This window comes from Hesperophylax consimilis, chromosome 4 (assembly GCF_061612785.1).
Source record: "Hesperophylax consimilis isolate HC1 chromosome 4, BYU_Hcon_1.0, whole genome shotgun sequence".
In the NCBI taxonomy this organism is placed as follows: domain Eukaryota; kingdom Metazoa; phylum Arthropoda; class Insecta; order Trichoptera; family Limnephilidae; genus Hesperophylax; species Hesperophylax consimilis.
The window spans coordinates 6,320,037-6,341,189 of record NC_142839.1 but is presented as its reverse complement, the minus strand read 5'-3'; the positions used below and the strand labels follow the sequence as shown (position 1 = coordinate 6,341,189).

The 21,153-nt window shown below is 32.3% G+C and overlaps 1 protein-coding gene across 3 annotated transcripts in view; it reads right to left on the bottom strand.

Annotated features, from left to right (window-relative positions):
* The window catches only part of by (focal adhesion protein tensin), a 554,755-nt gene that overhangs the window by 182,381 nt on the left and 351,221 nt on the right, over window positions 1-21,153 (bottom strand). For all 3 annotated transcript variants that reach the window (XM_089651274.1, XM_089651276.1, XM_089651275.1), the window contains 2 exons: window positions 10,091-10,205; window positions 9,014-9,051 (listed from right to left, as the gene is read on the bottom strand). In XM_089651274.1, the coding sequence (XP_089507400.1) occupies window positions 9,014-9,051; window positions 10,091-10,205 (153 nt within the window). The remainder of the gene's footprint in view (window positions 1-9,013; window positions 9,052-10,090; window positions 10,206-21,153) is intronic.

Sequence of the window (21,153 nt, the reverse complement as noted above, 5' to 3'; positions counted from 1 at the left end):
TCACTACTGTTTCTTAAATATTACTGAATATACTGGGATGGTGAGAGGGGGGAGAATAAGATGGATCTAGTCTGTGTAGAGTAATATGTATTGTGTTAATTTTATTGTATGAGTTGAATAAATTGAATTGGCTGTTTGGAGTGTTCAAAATGTGCGCTAGAAGCGCGGTGAATGAATGTGTTTTGTTTTTGGTTAATATTGCATTGGGGGATGTTTATTCTGTGGTTTTGTCTGGTTTGTCTTATGGACACTCTTAATTGAATTCGTTCAAGTAATTCTACGAAGTCAAATGATCAGTTTTTTTCAAATAATAAAATAGAGTTTAGTCTACATATCTGACTCTAATTCAATCATAGCCCCTATCGACGAATCTAAACAATCTGATTCCCAAAATATTTGGGGAATGTTAAAATCTTAAAATAAAAATTGAAATTCAGTCATTATAATGCAATGGTTCCAGGCTCTTAGAACTGGTGAACTTTTAGTTTTTTAATGATTGTTTACATTTCTCCAACACCAAGAGATTTATCACAGACGCCTCTGGCCGTGAACACTGGAGGAAGACTGGAGAGAGAGGAAGAGGTAAAGGAAGTATGTTCGGACCGCTCTGGCTGGGTGTGTGTATTACATTGCATAAACCAGATGTCGAACCGGGGACTAATTTTAGACCCAGGGAATGCGCACCTTACCTACACTCTCCTCCACACCTCACCAGTGAAGATCAACCTTTGTAGCCGGAGGGGCAATTTATTCATTTTAAATTTGTCCACGGCCCCAGGGGTAGGTAGGTAGGTAGTACCTATAGCTTGACATTGTTAAATTTGCGGTCGGTGGTTTCGCAAACCTATTTGGATTTTGTAAAATAGTACCTAATTAATAAAAATTATAAAATGCAAAAACAAAGCGAAATGATTACTGTCCAAGGCCAAACCAATTAAGTTTTTTTTATCATTCCGAAATATTGATGAAAAAAAACTACCTACTGGTGATTTTTGGAAAACCTTCGATTTTCAACGTTCGGAAAATTTAACAAAATTTGGTCAAGAAAACTTTTGGTATTTTATAAAATGGAAACCAATGCATCACACACATATCTCAAAAAATAAGGTGATTTTTTACTGCATCTAAGCCGTCAGGCCTCCGGCATATTGACCGTTAAATTTCTTAGTGGTGCTGTCAGAACGTTGGAAAAATTGTGGGTATTTCCGAGACTCAATGAAATCTTAATAAATGGGATATTTCGGAACGTATGCGAAAAATAAAAACTGTTTATGAAAGGTCATGAAATATTAATTTTATTATTCGAAATAAACACATAATATTTTATAAATTAAAAGTTTTATATCAACCAAAAAAGTTTTAAAATTGGCTGACCCTTACGTTTTATCGTCTGAACGCTGTACTAAAATTACCAATGACAAATAATGTTTTATTAGAGAAATGTATTATACTTGAATATAAATCTTGGAGTTTTCTCCGTTTAGTTCATACTGCTAACTATGAAGATTTGTATGACACCATTTTAGCTGTTCCGAAAAGCGAACAAATTGACTCTACGGGTAATAGCGATTAATTAATTAGCCTGACGAGTTAGGATCGAACCACAATATTTGTTTTTTTACAAATGTGTAAGAAAAATATCATTATTTAGAGTGTTTAACTCAATACTTTGAAAACAGACTGAAGTTTTCCACTAAACCTTTTGGTAAAGCAAAAAAACCGTACGATGTATTCTTTTACGCAATTTTTAAATATTTTTTAGTGGGTAGTATGAAAACGCTCGCGGGCCACACGAAATGGGCTCGCGGGCTGAGGGTTGCTCATCACTACTATACACTATACACCTAGTTCCCTCTACAGCCCACCATCTGGAGGTCCGACACCATACACAACACAACACCTACCATTACCCATAACTCCCACGGGATATCTTGTACCAACATGTTTAATGGCACATTACTTAGAAAATACAACATTGTTTTAGATTTCAATTCCTCCTAAACTTCTACGGTTGAATTTACTTCAGTCCAATTGTCCGTTGTCCAATGTCCAAAATAATAGAAGATTTCGTCTCGAGTAAAATAAAAACATTGAAGCAATGAAGTCATCTATCTGGAGATATCTTTTCATTCGTATACAAGTACTATCATTATCAGACACACATGTGCGAACCTTATACGGTTTATAAAACGTTACTCGGAGATTATATGGAGCTACTGACCAACAATCAATCAATGGATAACAAAGCAACTGTGAAATATAATGATATCATTTTACAACCCATTCGTTGCACGTGGGTATAGAGAAATAATCAGTGAATTAAGAGTTTGATTGAAGAACATTCTCTGATTTGGATACTATATTTATGTAATGATGTTTATCAGTGTTGGATTACATCAACGCAGTGCTAAAGAGTCGCGGATCGTAGAGAGGAATTAAGAACTACAATCGTTCAAAAGATTACTTTTATTTAAATCGCAAGATACACGCAAAAATATTATCAGAACGGGAAAGAAGTATGCGTCTCTAGCGGACAGGCGTATCGTATCGGAATAAAGTTCCAAAATCCGCCACAATAGTTTGTGGGGTCGACGGGTCGTTTTGGTGTTGCAAGATGGTAGACCTTGCCAGAAACTAAAAACTAAATACGCGTTTTTTTTATAATGTTTAAGGTCGCTTAGTTCCTCTCTCGGCACCTAACTCGTGGCGATATATATCCCATGTTTTTTTACCTCACAGACAGTGATACTCCTTTTAAGTGTCACATTATTAAATAAAACATACTAATTTCAGTGGTCGGTGCATGGTATTCAAGTTCAATGAACTTTTAATTTTCAAAATTAGAACTGATAAACTGAAGCATAAATCAGGTCAAAAAGCTATAAAGTTGATACCAAAATGTATTTATTTGAAATGTGTTCTTCTAGATGTAATTTTTCAGGTTTACTAACATTCGAAGGATACATTTCTTCTTTTGAAAGCTTCACAAATTCTAAAATTCTAGTAATTTTTCACGAGTTTGTGCTAGAAAATTTTATGATATAACCCATTCATTAAAAAAAAAATACAATTCTATTTTATTTTTAGTACTTAGGCAAAGTGGCATCAAATTCTTGTCAAGCGTTTTGATCAGACTTCCAAAATGTATATACGGTCCTATAATGTACTACGTGCGTAATTGCACATTAAATTGCACGTAAAAGAGGGGTGAACCTTTTATCTTTCAGCCATATGAAATTATTCATCTAAGTGAGGCTGTAGGTAACGTTATCAATTTAATTTATGGGTTTGCCTAAAGCCTTGTCATTAGCTGCTATCACGATCTACTTGAATTAATAATTTTCTCCACCCATAATATTACAGTATAATATATATACATCTTGAATAGAACCTTCACAGAACTTGAAAATCAGCTATGAAATTTGATGAACTGTTCGAAACAAATCGTCCTAAGATGGATTACCTAAATTCACTTCACCAACATGTTATTACTTTATCAATTTGACACGCGGGTGCAGGTACCACCGCCCCAGGAACCATTTAGTGGATAACCAAACCCCCTGCCATAGGATACCTTAAGTGGTCCGCTACGTTTGGTGACAAGCAGGAATGCCCGGGTTCATAGGGTGAGGTTTGTTTAGGTCTTGGCGGCGGATGCTTTTGCCTGCCTACTGCATGGGGGATGGAATTGAGAGAGAACAGTTGACGGAGACGTTTTGAACTCTCCAGCCAGACTCTCTCTCGACCCTTCGTATTGCACCCCAGTGGGAGGGATGGATTCATTCGTCACACCTGGACACATTGACCCCCAGATACCTACCCACCCCTCATACCTTTTTCCTTCCCAGATCTTCCTCTCCTTCCTTCACATAAAAAATCCTCCACACAGCATCCCCAAAGATGACACAGGCTCTGAGAGATATTATTTCCATGTGTGGATCTAATGTAAAAAAAAATGACTGAGCATTCATGTAGGTACTAATGTTACCATAGTGAAAAAAGTCTCTGTCGTTCTTACCCATACAAAGTTTGCAAAAAAAAATTTTATGCCTAAAAATACTGCCTAAATCTACGCACATATATTGTAATCTTGATTTAGATTAAATCAGTTGGTTTTGCAGGCGATATCAAATCGGTGGGTATATTTAAGTAAATAATGATGAATGTATTTTAGTCGTGAATCACGAATTTACGCGTAACATTGATTAAATAGACTTGTGTACATATTGGGGTATAATGGTTAAGTCGGTATTAGGGATCCTTGCGTATTTCCTTATATAAATTGATTCATGGCTTACATTTACGATTGAACGTTTATGGAAAAAATATAAAATTTGTATAGGTTGAAAATGTATAGGTACATATATAAACATTATTAAAAATAACACTAATAACACTAAAAATACACTAAAAACACAAAAAATAACACTAAAATCAGCAAGCACTTCGTGTGAGAGGCTTACATAGGAGAAAATTGAGTATTGCTGATTTACCAAAAATAAATTCATTCGTTAATGGCCTGCAATCCCATTTTTAACCGAATTACGAATAATTTGAAAATATTCTTATATTTTTATTTTTGGTTTCGTTACATGCGGTATCATTTTTATATTTTAATTATTGACCTTATTATTACTAGCCTGTGTAGAGGTTAATAATTTTAGAAAATAATAAAAATAACTCAAATTAATATTATTTTGAAAGAACAACATTGTTGCATGAATAATGGGTACCTAATAAGCTGAAGGAACCTATTTTAATAAATTAGTAAACATGTGTAGGGTGACCATGGTAAATAAAATAAATAAAAATAAATTAGCAATATTTTTTATCATTGGGTTTTCTCCATGCCGGCTAATGTTTTAGTCATGACACTATACAGTATACAGTCATAGGCGATGCTTTCTCTCGTTAAATAATAATAACAAGGATATTTTGTATAGCGCCGTTTTTGTGAAAAATCGCCTTAATTGCTCTATACAAATTTGACTTCATAGGCTATATCTATATATAACATTATATTAAACTTCAATTCTCGGCCCGTTTGAGTTGTTGATCAAATTTAGATCAGCTGGCAATACGACCGTTATGCTTAACAGGTAACGTAAAATGGGTTACTTGATCCATTTTCAACTTCAAAACTTAATAACTTTTTTGTAAAATGTTACGTACTAAAATTACTGATATAAATTACTACTAATTTATTTTAAAAAATCTTTTCAAATTATCCTTAACCGGTTAAAAACGGGATTGCTGGCCTTTAACGAATCAATTGATAGGTTTCCTAATATACTTTAACAAAAAACGAATTTGCTATCGCGATGTCGGAACACGTGTTGATAAAAATTAGTTTTTTTTGCATTTCGTGATTTATTACTCAAATACTAAAATTTTAACAGGAATCCCTGCAATTTCCCGTTATTACCCGGATTTTAATAAATCAACAATACTCATTTTACTCTAATCGCCCGTTTAAATTTTTTTAAATTCAACATGGCGCTGATGAAGGATTTGACGGTCATTGAATGTCACGTAGTATAAAACACCCCACTTCCTAGAATAATTCTTAAAACCAATTAATTACCCAAGTTCAGTCTTTTATTTTAGATTTTGTTATAACCTTCTTGAGTGGTACCGCAAACAAATTTTTATAGCGACTACAAAATGTTAACTAATCTTTTTTGCCACCATATTTGGTGACCGCAAAACTTCTTGTCTCTTTTGTCAAATGGGTCGGCATCTCCATTCTGACAACCACGACATTTACGGTACAGGATCTGGCTAAATTAACAAATAGGAAGATCTTATTTCACCTTCAAATACACGGATCTGCGATGGTGATCAAATTAATCACGACAGCAAAAAAAAACGATTGGTTTATAGATCGAATCAGCTTCCTGCTAATGAAACTAGGCAAATTGATCATCAATTCTGCGAGTTGTTGAACGGGTAGTACGTACAGGTAAACCAATTAAAGTATTATTTAATTAATCTTAATTGGACAGTAAATAACCACAACTACGATGCAAAGTATTTATATCTAAATCTACTCAGAACTTTTTTGTATGACTTCGAATCAATCTTTTTTTCTTAATATTAACTCTTACGATCAGACCAACTACAATAGCGGTTCAATGAAATCATGACTACGTTCAGGTGCAGTCAAATGTGCAGTATATAGAGCTCGGTTTTAGAAGTATGGAACGCATTTCATTTGAGTCCATGAAAATTCCTTAGTACTACGTTGACATTGTAGATGCCTGTCAATTATTTCAAATATAATTTTCAATATTATATTTGGCTTTGAGATATTTACAAGATATTACCCGTCTTCTAACGGTTAATATGGGGATCAATATTAATTTCAGTAAGTAGGTGACTGATATGACGACATATGATATTCACAAAACTACACAATAATATTATACAACTAGGTACTAGTAATAATACAAATCTTATTGCTTATCGCTATGCAATATTCATCAAGGTAACTATCATCATCAAACATACTAATTTCGGTTTTGGGTCTCTGTCTGTGAGTGATTGTATATTGTCTGGTTCAATGAACTCGGATTTGTAATGAATTATGATGTCTTTTTTTTCTTTTTTTTTTGTTATTTGTTTTTGGGGTGTTATGCCGTGTTGCACCAACTCCTTCTTTAGCCAACGTTTCGGACAGCATTGCAGTGTCCATCATCAGGGCAGATGTGTTATTTAATAACACATTAGTTAATAACACATCTGCCCTGATGATGGACACTGCAATGCTGTCCGAAACGTTGGCTAAAGAAGGAGTTAGCGCAACACGGCATAACACCCCAAAAACAAATAACAAAAATACTTTTGGCCGTGAAAATCTTAAATCAAATTATGATGTCATTTCCGAAATCGGAATTTATCTGTCAAGAATTCAAAGTACCAACCTACAAAATATTAATATTTTAACAGAAAATTATTTTAGCTGTCATTTGCAAAATTGGTACTGATGTGTCAAGAAGTCAGACTAGCGAGAGGAAAGTAAAGTACCTACCTATTATATTTATATTTTTTTACCAAAATTATTTTAAACAAAAAAATGTGTATTTATTAGGGTTAATCTTGACAAGTAAAGTCAGTTTTTCTAACTAAATAAGGCGTTATTTACTAACTTACTAGATTTACTTACATAATAATTGTAAATAAATAGACGCGCCATTCACGTGTTTTTCACAAAAAAGGCGCTATACAAATTTCCCTTTTATTTTTATTAATATCCCGTGATTTTTCACTGGTCTGCACTAATCTCTAGTAAAATTTAAGTAGATATAACAATATAAAGACAACCCAGCAATTGAAATTGAAACAAGTAAAAAAGAATGTCTTTCGAGGCTCCTTCCCTCTTCTAAGTTTATGTCAACATTAGCCATCTGCTCCGATAGTGAATCTTGCAATGTTATCCGAAAGGTCTGCTTAAAAGATGGATGCTGCTGCAGCAACCAAAGAAAGCTGAGACCCTTTTTTAACAACCCGAAGCAACATGTCAACAGTGTTGCCAACTCAACTACTTCAAAATATGCTAGAGTGAAAAATATGCCAGAAATATGCTAAATTCCTTTAAAAAATGCCAAAAAAAAGCTAACATAAATTTAACTTATAAATAAAATTAGTGAAATAAAATATCGATATCATCATCTTCTTCTTCTTCATTAACAGCAGCTGATGTGGAAGGCTGAGAGACGGAGTCGTAACTTTCTTTGGTCCCAATGCAGCGTAGTACTTCGTCAGGAACAGTTTAAGAATAACAGCACTTTCCTGCTCTCTTTAGGCCAAATTTCACGTACAAAATGGCGTTCAGGGTTCTCACCGCCAAACGATTTCGGAGTTTTGTTTTGACCAGACTCATTTGGCTAAATACACGTTCAATGTCCGCATTTGAATGCGGAAATGTTAAAATAGACATTGCAAACTGACATAAATCACCGAAGGGGTTATTATTAGCTGCATCTTTATATTGCATGACTTCATTCCAAAACTCTACAGTGGAAGTCAAGGATTCCCATTTAATGTGAACTATGTTTTTTTGTTAGTTAAAAAATTGGTTTTTATTATTTTCATGTTTCTGTAAAAATAAGCCAAATAAATATGCTATATGCTAAAAGCATAATAGTTATGCTAAACATGGAGTAATTATGCCAAATTTAGCATATAATATGCTAACTTGGCAACACTGCATGTCAATTTTGAACGAAACTCCTTCATCTGAGAGATATTATTCCACAATACATGTGACATTTACCCACTACTTATAACAAAGTTACTGTGACAGTTACTACAGTACATATTGCAAAGTTGCCTTAAAAATCCAGAAGTTTACATTGTTCACTGCACGTATTGCTTCCTACGCGTAAATATATTTAGATATTATGTATTGATATTACTTTTTTCCCCTGAGAACTAATTTAGATTGTGGTCGAATTATGCAGTACCGTTTTATGTGAGCAAAAGTTTTTTAGGTCAGTTAATTTGCTGAGTTCATCTCGAAATAACAATCGATCTGAAGCAATCCTCGTTCATTTAATTGGGGCATTCAATTAATTTACACTCAAACAATTCTGGAAGGAATTGAACAAAAAATTTAAACATTAAAAACGTTTTGAACAAATCCGTAAATGGCGATAAAAATACGCACTCTATTTGCAGAAGTATAGTTTATTTGCAATCCGCCGGGTTTCGTAATGGCAATGGAATTTTCATTGGAAAAGTCTTTAATAATAAACATAGTAGCAGTAGGTACATATTTACTTCAAAGGCGTATAAAATATGCACTAAGAATGCATAGAAAATATACTTTTTCTACTTCATTTTTTCCGAAACTGTACAAACTGAATCAGCACCGCCTGCGCCATCTCGCGTCGACGCGGCAAAGGTGAGAACGTCGAGTCATGCACGACTTTCCCGCCAGAAGCATTGGAAAAACGGTTCGTGTCTTGGATGACATAAACTAGTAGAATAATTCTTATATATTAATTCTTACCTTATTTTCGCAGGCTTCGTGACAGATGTACTTGCAAACTGAAAAAAAAACACAAATTATCATCCACACATAATATTTAATTTATTTTTCGTCTTAATCTTAATGTCCTCCTGAAATGAATTCAAGTATCTTAGTGATTTCAACTTTACTATTCTGTTATTTATTTTATGAAGTACGGCATATGGCCAACAGGGGGCAGCAATGATACATGCATTTTCTATTCGATGAGGATAGAGTTTTTTTAGATTTTTCAGTTAAATTGGTAGGTACTACATATTCAAAGCGCGTATTTCTGATTATTTTTTAAACATTTAATCAAAGAGCTTTGTCCACAGACTGCTAAATTAATCCTTGTTAGATCAAACATTGAAAATCCTCTCAGAAAAGGGAATTTTTTGTAATTTGTAACAAACCTACAACGGAATTAAAATTAAACTTTTCACCTCAAATTCATTAATCCCAAATCCTCTAGGGAATTACAATGAAAACAGAAGTTAAGTACCTACTCTGTACACATACCCACCAATTTTAATTAAAATCTATTGATTAACTTTCGCCGTATAAAACTTATCGTTTTTTTTAACAGGATAAACTTTTAAGTCTGGGGCGTCGCTAATTAACCATATCGCCATTTACTGTAGGGGTAGGCAGATAGAGTGAGCAGCCACACAACTCTAACTTAACACACACTCCTTGCTTCTTTCACATTCTTACATCGTCTCGTCAATCTATCTCTCATGTTATTCTGACTCTTGACGTGGCTCTTGATTAAGTATTTGATTCTGATTTGATCTAGAGCGTCACCGATTTCTTCTACTATTCAATTTCTCGTCAAATATTCTTTGACGAGAAATCTGTCTAAAGCAGTGGTAGCTCGTGACTTTGATTGGTGTTGATTTAGCCCTAAATGTTTTCGGTTATAACATCAAATATTCGTTTTATTTTTTTATTAAATATTAGCACTCCATAAACTGTTCGTCTTCCTCTTTTGTCATATCTCCTTTCGTTTCTAGCATATATGGTGGTAATAGTTAATGGTTGAAGTGGTCAGTTAAGGGTCTTTCACACAGTTCTTACCTCTGCAGCACGAGGCAGATCCGGAGACTGGCCGGTGGCATGCGTGGCATGGCCGTGGTCTTCGTAGTCTCTTTGCTCGAAACTCGTGCACAGGGCCGGACTTTGGGGACTTCTCCTGCAATAATAGAAACGATTTTTCGTTAGTTTATTTAGTAAGTATCCAAATAAGCTTGACAACTTTGCTAGACAGAAATTATTTTGAAAACGCTAAATTTCATGAGGAAATCTCCACAGAAGAAAAATTATGCATAAATATTATAGTGGCTATTTCAATAAAATTAAAATTGATAAATTCATCGCTTTGGCGGCCATTACAATTTTGCTGTGACATAATATGAAAATAAGTTTGATGGTATTTTTTTCTTTTATTTAACCCAAATTAAGAATATACATTCACCGTTTAATTATATTTATTTTTTATTATTTTATACGCTCAGGGGGCTTTTACATTGGGTACATGAAATGTTTACAATATTTTACACAAAGGCTAGTAATATCTGTTTGTAAAAATAGCTAATATTAGACATATTTTTCTTGGAGTGCGAGCACTGGCGTTATGAAATATGTATTTTTCGATATTAATGTTTTTTGCTCAATGAAATACACATTTATAATAATTCTTGTTTCGTATTTTTCGAACGATTATTTTGAATGAAAAAACATTTTACAAATCAAAATCTAAACTACCTATGATTTATTTAAACGAGATTTTTTTTTGTTACAAAAACCCCAGTCAGAATACTATTTTTCTTAGTTCAAAAACTGATTTGTAATAAATATCTAAGTATAAGAAATTGACTAAACGAAAAAAATTGGCACGTTGGCAATTTTGATACAAATTACAGACATTCTTAGGTATCTAAAATGATGATATGGAATTATTTACGATTGAAAAAAGCACCTGCGAAATATTGATTGCTGTAATACGCGTTATAAATCAACGTATCGCCTTGTTATTAGTCAATATCAATCAACATCACGCAGATTGTGAAGCCGGTTTTACACCATCGGACGTTTCAGATATCTTTATAAAAAATTACACTATAAGGCAGATTGTTAGATTTGATTTGGGTGGATGCGATATAATCAATAATAATATATAGGAGAATACTTGTTATCGATTTCACGAGTCTGCAAGGATTAAAAATTGCACACTTGATTTATTAAATAACGCATAATGTGTAGATACCAAAGATATTAGTTCTTCTAATATCTTTGGTAGATACCAATGATCAAAGTTATGAACACTTTAAAAAAAAAAATATTTTTGTTTTTTAATTTTTTTATCTTTGTACATTTATGTTTACAAATTATAACTTACGTAATATTACACTGTATCTTTCTTACTGTGTTTCTTACAAACTATTTAGAAAGTATTCATAGAATAAACTATTTGCGTATTGGCTTTGTTCTTTTGGTAGTCAGATTTTATTGCACGTCATTATATCATGTCTGTGAATGTCCTTGTTATATATAATTTTGGTTTGAAAAGCATTTTTGCTCATTGGATATTTATTATTTCATGTATAAATATCATCATGTTCATTTTTTAAACTCTCCACGATGACATTTATTATAATATTGAAACATTTTCAATAATAGTCGCGTGTTATAGAAAATCATTCGCGACCTTCCGCTCTCCGGGGTGTACTCTAATCACTAAGCTATCGCATCAACTGAAGTCATTTGTGCCAATACTTAAAGGTGTATATAAAAATACTTAAAAGGTTTAAGTTTTAATCTTTCGAATGACGTAAATGCCTCTTGCTAATAAAACTATTGCAATCCGTTCGTTGTTGAAAGTTAACCTAAGTGCGTTAAGGCAGAAAACGGTTGTGAAAAAAATTATGTAAGTATATAAGATTGTCGCTCAAGTGATAGATCAATCGTCATGAAACATAGCTTGGAATGGCTTTATGTGTGTTTTACACGATGCCATTTTTCATGCCGATATCCAAGTGAAAACTATATCTGGACCCTTATGAATTTGTTTTGCTTTACACGTATTTTTTTAAATCTTTATTATTCCCCACATATAGTTGCTATTAAAGAAGAAATAATAGGACTGTATTAATCGTCAAAAATGGCACCTTGAACATAACCATAGACCACGTGAAAGCATTAGCTGTCGTATATTTTCCTTTTTCATTACTGTCAAAAAAAATATTAAAAATATACGTTTGATTTAAAATATCGAAAATAAATAAATATTTATTACAGTATTTTTTATGCAACATTTCCGCATAATTTAGTTACTTTCTTAAAACGACAAAAATGTCAAATAATGTGCGTCATTTTGAACTTTGCGAAAATCTGTACTGAAATAGAACACGTCATTTTTAAATCACGAATCCATATTGAAACATGACGAAAAAAGAATCTTTTAAAACGCTCATTAGTCATGTTTAATGACTAGATTTGAATAACGTGGTACTTCCGACGTTTAATCTACAGCATCTACTTTATCACATATTTTAGCCCCAAAACATATCCAAATTGGGGATTAATTCATCGCAATGATTTTGGCTTTTAATGTGTATTAAAATGTTAACTTTTTTATTGAAGTACGTGTAGCAGTACCTCGTTCAAGAATCTATGAATATTTATATGCAAACATGTTATTTAATACGTCCACAGTACGCATTAAGAAGATTATACATGTGGTTTAGTTGCTATAAAAACTATGCCTCGGGTACATAATAAATTGGAGCCATATTTACATAGTTAATAGTAAGTTTTTGAATACTGTAGTTAACAACTGATCATAAAGTGGATATTTTAACTGCATATTGCTGTAAACGTACACACATAACGGGGAAAATAAAAATAAAAATATGCCGGTTGAGTATTTTGTGTTTTGGGGGTGTAAAAACTTTCCGCATTCATATTTGAACATTTTTGTTAATGAAAAACAGTTATGTAAATTTTCAAAAAAATAGGTATATTTTATGAATTTGATCTGAAAAAAGATTCAGTTTCAAAGATGGCTGATTTCATCATCATCATCATCAGCGCAGATCCGTGAAAAATCAACGAATAATCTTTTCCAATTTTAAAAATGGATATTTAGTTAAAAATATTACATTACAAGTAAATACCTAATTTCTTCACACAGTCAGTTCATATTTTTAAAAATATACTTAAATTCAAAGCAAATTAAAGTTCATTGAACCAGTTTACATGCAGGAATAACTAACGCACATCACAGACAACCGATATTAATATGTTTGATGATTACTATCGACAATTTTGCTAACGGAGCACCAACCAGAATAAATATAGACTAGTTCTTTTTAAACATTATTTTTACAATGCTTACAAAAAAAACGGAAAATCCCACTAAAAGGGTTATTGCCTAAAATTCATTTTAAAAGTATTAATACTTCAAAAATTTTTTACACGAAATTTACGCTAAAAATAAAACAGCAACATTTTTCGTTAACAGCAAAAAAAAACAATAAAAATTGTGATCGGAAAATCTGACAGAATAAAATATGAATGACAGAATGAAATATAAACGAAAATACCCAATTTCTAAAAACACCAGTCCCTAAACACAAAGCTTTTACTGTATTCCAGTATTCAGAATTGTATTACTGTACGTTCCTAGTTGATCATAATTTATGTGTGGTATATTTGACTTTACGTGTATCAAAAATTCATAAAAATAAAAGCCATAAATAAAGCTCGAAACAGGAGATTTAGTGCCACGGGATTTCCATCACAGTTACACATAATACAAATAGCAAGTTTTAGGAAATGTATGGCCTGAAGAAAAATATTCAATCGCTAAAAAATGTGTCTCGACTTGTTTTTGTATTAATTGGCTACACATTAATTTGTCTACAATAATCGTGATTAAACGCTTGTTTTATCTATTATTAGTTTTATATCTTGCCAGGAGTGTTTCACGATGACTTATGTAACTCATTTAAAGTCTCCTGTAAATAAAAAAAATATACACTTCTTTATACAGGAATTTCTTGTATCTATTCAGATAATAATTAAACTTACCATTTATTTAACAACATGTTACTAAGAAATTGGGATTAACATCCGACCAACGAGCAATAGAAAATAATATACTTACCTATACAGTGTAGTTAATTAATTGGTGTGAATATTGTAAGCAACGTGACACATTATTAGATTATCCGTTTTAGAAATACAGATAGATAAACACGTGTGCATAATAAAGTGACGTCACACGCAACACAACGGTTAACAGAAAGGAAGGGACTTATCTATGATATATAACACATGAGATTGGTCTTATAATAGAAGGAGTAAGCGCAGCACGACATAAAACCACAAAAATAAATCATGATCATAAATTTTAAATTATCAGTTTGATAGCCCTGATATGTTAATGTTGATTCACTTTCATGTTCCTACCATTGGATTAAGGTTCCCTAGTACGTATAATTGTGACAATTAAACTAAGGTTTCAGGCTACAATTCTGTCATAAATAGATTACACAACATTGGTAAGTCTTATGCTATTTTAGCTGATATTATTGACAAGCCTCTATTAAAGTATAAAGCTGTACTAAATAAACATTTAAGCAATGCATAACAGGTTTGTTGTTTTTGTTTCTTCTTCATTTATTTCATTAGCTTTCTACTAATGTGTATTATTTTTTCATTTGTCTTGTTTTTTTATAATCTTATCATTGTTCTTTTCTTTCTACTTTCTAAATTGTACTATGACTGTCAATAACTATCATGTATGTAATGGCAATTATGCCGTTTATTCTAAATAAATAAATAAATCGTATCTAGGAGAATATATTATGCGAGTGCGAATGGTAGCAGAATTCGGGGACGCCCGAGGAAGACATGGCACGATAAGGTCAATCAGATACTCGAGTCGGGCCATGTCAAGAGTCAGAATAATAGAAAAGTACGTATGAGACGATTTATGAATGTGAATGAGGCAAGAAGTGTGTGCCAAGACTGAGTTGTATGCCAGTCTGTCCTGTCTGCCTACCCCTGCGGATAAACGGCGTGATGGTTAGTTAATTAGTTTTATCTGTGTACAAATTTCGTAAAGTCAGAATTATTTTTATTCTTAATTTGGGTAAAGATTAAAATATATGTAGGTGTTTTATAGGAAGAACAGGCTTCCGGCCCTCTGAGGAAAAAAAAATATATGTTGATATTTATACCGCTCCTTTTTCGTGAGAAAAAAAGATCATTGTCAATCAAATCTGCTGCTTTCTAAGGTATACCCATCTTGCGTTTGCTGTGTCTGTGATCTTCGTATACTTTGTAAATTGTACTTGTACCTACATAACATGTAACGAAAGATCGTGTGGTATAAAAAAAACTGGGGGAGAAACGCATCACAAATTACTTCGAAATGATTAAAATTAGGGGCAGAAACCTAAGGGCTCTCTGCCCGTACGCATTGTGCACTACGGACCGCACGCCTGCCTGTTTGCTAGGCGGGTGGTAGATTGACGGACACACCCTAAATTTACCATGGATGACTCATAGATATATAGACTGATGGAGGTTGAATTATATTAAATTAAAATCTTAAATTTAAATTATATTAAAACAAAACATTTTAAAAATGTATTTACAATACACCGCTAAATAACCCATACAAAATTGGGCAAAAAAATTTACTCTGTTTCGGGTCCAGTTTAAAGTGGTCAAAAAGTATGAGAAAATATTCCACTTTTTTTAAATATTGGTTACATTCTCCAAGAGGAGCGACAATCTGTTGAAAATATTTGTATAAGATGTGCATTGTGCAACCTACGTGCAATCCCACTGAGGTTTTCCGTGTTGCATTCTGCATGAAGGACACAAGTGGTTTGCCCGCTATTAGTGTATTTGTTAAGATTTTACGAAGAGATAAATAGAGTTTTAATTTTCGCTCTGAATTCTGTTGAGCATTTAATGTGCCTTTGTTTAGGGTTGAATTTATTCAAAGATTTAGGGCCTGCCTCTTTGAAAGTGTAATCTCTGAACCTATATATAAAATATTTTCTTGCTTGGCAGATCCGTTGCCAACTTTAATATATGTCAGATGCCTTAACGCATGTCTTCAAAACTGCACTGTTCATTATTTCATCTTATTTTTTTTGTAATTCTTAGTTACCTTTCAACATAGGCAGAGCCTATGTTGAAAGGTTTCTTCTTCGCGAGTACGGTTGACTTAATTAAATACCCTGTTCTAAGTCTAATTTATTTGACTTTAAGAGGAAGCAGCAAGCCAAAAATGTGTATATTCTTGGTATACCTTCTATTGAAACTGTCACAGATAATCTTAGCTATAATACTGTGTTTTTTTAAAGTTGTTACCTTTACGCGTTCATACATTTCTATTGAAAAAATATTTTTATTTAGTGTTTTTTTTTTTTTTTTATTCTACTCAAGCTAAACGATAGAAAAACCTTCAATTTATCTAAAAATATTTTTTGGTATTCATAATGTACACCAATTCGTTATAAAGATTAATCAAAATAGTGATTTAGCACTAAGCTTCGCCTTAAGTGAAATACAGATATAATTTAACATAAAGAGTGAGAAAACTATAAGATAATTTGAAAATTGTGTTAAAATCTACAAGATATAAAGAAATATCTCTTGTAGAATGTTTAGCATTAATATTTGGTGTTTATATATTCACGAAGAAAAAAGTTTAATTTTCACTGGCAAGGTTTTAATTTTTTCGCAATTTCAGCGTTTTAGACATTCGTATAAGAGTTTTTAATGGGGAATGCCCGCTTAATTCTGTACCTGCATCATTTTCACCATGTTAAAACATTTTTTTATGTCTGTAATCCGAAAAAATATTTTTTCAAAATATTAAACGAATTATGTGTACATCTACAAAAATGATTTTTTCGGCACAAATTTCAATTAGGCTTCCACAATGGAGAAAATTTCAAAGGTACCGTAAAAAGGTTTTACACGCTTTTAACACTTTTGTGGAATAACGAAATTGTAAAACGAATATGGATTCACCGGGAAAACATATTCTGAAAAATGTTTCCAAAATAAAATTGTATTTTTTATTACTAAAAGTATTTTTTTACCTACAGGTTGTATGTGATGATTTATATGCGTTATTAACTATTTTATTTATTTATTAATCTTAAGTTAGCTCACATCTTCGTGTGTGCTAATAGTTTTATAAACATATAAACATGTACATTGTTTGGCAAACATAATCTTTCTATAAATATTTCAATAAAGTCACAAAAAAAGAAACATTAATAATTGAGATAGACATATTTTCTTAATTCATTTTTGAACTTATTAATAATTTCTATCACAGCAATTTCCTTCGGGATTTTGTTATAGAGTTGAACGGCCTGGTACATCAGAGATTTTTGGGTGCTTGTTTTTTTTCTTGTTGGCAATCTAATTTGCTTAGAATTTCTCGTCCCGTGTCCGTGTATCTCGTTATTGTAATTTATTTTTCTTTTCAGTTCCTTAGACATCATCCCTAAGTTAATTTTATGTATAAAAATAAGTACATTCAAATACACAGTTTGCTTCACCGTCAAAATATTCAGCTCCTTTAACATGTCTCTTATCCGTGTGTATATGTTGCGCTTAAGTATTATTCGCATTGCTTTATTACTATGATAAAATTTATTAGTCATAAACGAACTATTCATAGAAATTGGGTCATTAAATCTAGTCGTATTTTTCTATTTTTGTTTAGTAAAAATGCCAGAAAAAATAGATAATCTTTGTTCAACTTTGTTGATTTTGCTAAAAAAAATAGGTTTGTGTAAGCGTGATGAATAAGATTATGAAAATGATACTTAGATAGTCTGTATATGTAAAGAGGTTGAACGAAGTAAGGGGTAAAAAGAGAATATGAAGTGAATGGTAAATGAAGTTGTGGTCGCCCGGATAAGACATAGCAGGAACAAGTGAATCATGTCAAGAGTGTATGTATGTCTAATGTCTCAGCAATATTGAAATGAATGTTCCCATTTCCCATTGATTAAGACGCCTATTTTATCCCTCCGGCCCAAATGTACAGCCTATATGATAAGATACAGTGTGCTGAAGTAGACATTTTCTTCGATAATTTACACGGAATCCGAAAAAATTTTCTGCCGTAATAATCGAGTGTAAAAAAAATAAACAAAGAGTTAGAATAACAGAAGAGTACCCACTTATGTAAGAATATAAATGGTCTAAACTAAAAACTTACCTTTTTAAGCTGTCGTACCCTTAAATTAAATATACCAATCCTAAGAGAAAGTCCAGTTATATTCAATTTTTCAATTAAGTCCTAAATCCTGTATCTAAATTTCGCCAATAAACAATTAGATAATGTTAATTAAGTGTTAATCTCAAGTGACCTACCAGGTAAATATTGTACGATATATTTTCTCCATAAATAGTTAAGAATAACATAGATCACTGTAGAAATTTATTATAAGTTTGTACAGCGCCCTTGAGGTGTTTTTGCACAAAAACGGCGCTATACAAGTCATCCAAGTATTATTATTATTATGGACTGTGTGTCAGGACAGACTTGTGTGGTGGATTATCCTCTGTGTCTACCCCGGCGGGGAGACGGCCTGGTGGTTAGTTTATTAGTTAAAATTAATAATAATTGAAATCGTCCTTTGGTGATTTTTTAAATTAAAACTGATGATTTTTTTCTTCAAAATAACCATGACAATGTATTAGTTTATTATTCAATCATGCTTATAATAAGGGCGTCCAATTCCAACAATGAAACGGGATCCATATTTTTTTTGGTGTAACTAGCAAAAAGAAAATATTTTACAAATCTCATGTAATTTATCACCGCGCCTGGTTCCTTTGCTAAAAAGCAATTAGGTTCAATCGTCCGAATTCGCAAATAAAGGAAATTTAGAACATTAATTTCCTACGGTAGGTCTCAGTTTCAGACCAATTTATTCTTCGGAATTTTGTGTATCTTTTCCTAGTTAATTTACAACTATGAAAAGAAAAGTCTTTTTTAATTTTTTTTTAAAATATTCAGTGAATTGGGTAAAAATATAAATATTAAACAAAAAAGATATTCTGTTGAAATATGATCTATGCCGATTTGAAATAAAACTGATTTCGCAATCACAAATATTGGTTTATAAAATCTTTTGATTCTCATGTCTCAGACCGGCCAGTGAAATTGTTCATCTGCTCAAAAAAGAATTTCAATATTTGAAAATAATGTTTGATCAATTTTAAGTTAGGAAAAATTTAGCTTAGAATAGGGACACGCGCAAAATACCTAAACTCTTTCGTATGGTGGGGGTAAGACGTTGGTGAGTCAGTCTAGGGTCTCAGGCGTCACCCTGTGGACCTTATTTTTCCCGCCGGGGAATAAATGTAGCGGGCATTCTTTAACTACATGTTCGGTGGTCTGCACCACACCGCGTTCTCACATCGCCGACTTTATAATGCCCCACCTGTGCATCATGTGGGCACAGCGGCTGTGGGAGGAATTATTGATTGCGGACCAGAATTTATCGAATTAATAATATAATAATCGGTTTATCTGTTCAGTGGTTAGTAAATAACCTTTTAACGTAATGTTCAAACTTAAAACCACTGGAGCGCCAACATTCTCCAGCGCTAATTCAAAAAATTATAACTCCGAATAACAGATAAACTGTTAACTGTCGTTTAAAACCAACAAATTTACCGATATGATCTGTTATCAATCTAATATATTATCATCTATTATAAGTTTCTAGGTTTAAAAAAAAATTTACTGAATTCACAAACGCTTGAAAATCGTTTGATTCTTAGCAAAATTATTTAAAATATTACTTAATACAACAAATTTTGCATGTAGTAAAAGTTCAATAAAACTAAAAGCAAGACATATTTATTATAACATTACGCATTACTAAATATTTTTATTTAAATAAATGGAATGAACGAATGAAAATGGAAAACTGGACTTTAGAGTTCGCTCAGTTTTGATTGACAATAGCGGCGGTTAATGCATTATTAAACTTTGAAATAGTGGACTTTCACACTTAAGTACTTACCTGATAATTTATCATCTACATAAACATTAAACACATCCATACAAAGTTATATCTCTATTAGTAATAATTCTTGTGCAAATCGCAACGTACAATGTTGCATAGAGTATCGTTTAAATATCACATTGTGTCTTGTGTACCTATAATCTAAGTACATTAGCACTGAGTGCCGAGCTATCCCGGCACTATACCGGCAATAGTGTCGGGATAAGCTGGGATACGTCGGACATGTTATGATTATTATTTTTACCCGGCGGGCAACGAACCCGGCAGTCCAACTCCAGTCATAAACTGCGGCTGGTGTCGGTTGCATAGGATGCGTCGCTAATCACATCTCGTAACAAAACCAATTACATAATGTTATGTTACGTATATTGTATCGGTGTTTATGTTGTGTTGATGCTTTTGTGAATGCGTCCATGAAGATTTCATATGTTACAGCAATTGACTAATACATCAATGGTTACAGCAGAATGCGAGAACGGAAGAAAGCAGTTATTGCAAAATAAGTGCAAAACCTTAACGAGTGCAAATATTTACATTACGAACTATTTGAGCCATATTTCTGGTAGCTTAGATATTTAAAAGTAAACTTTTTAGCTAACTTTATCATTATAGAATGTAGAATTTGGTTTGCAATTTTTATGCACCTTCAAGAATGTGTAAAATGCAGTGTTTTAAAACGGTGTACCGGCAGTTTTCGATATGATAACAAACTGATTTTTCCAATGATCATGAAAAATCTTTTATGAGAAAAAAACATGTGAATTGAGAAAGAGTTATTTATTTAATTATTAACGTTCAAAGCTGCTAAACTACTCATGTAGTTTGTAAGCAGGAACCTATTGACAACATTTTATGTAATTACATGGTTAATTTTTAAACGGTATATCTCAATAATAATAATGATGATAATACTAATTGTTTAACAATTAATCAATGTGTTAAATTAACAGAATAATATAAATATATAAATAGCTGTATAATCATTATATAACAAACAAGTACAAATAAACTGTCTTGTATTGAATTACTAGTATTAAAATACGAGTAATCATC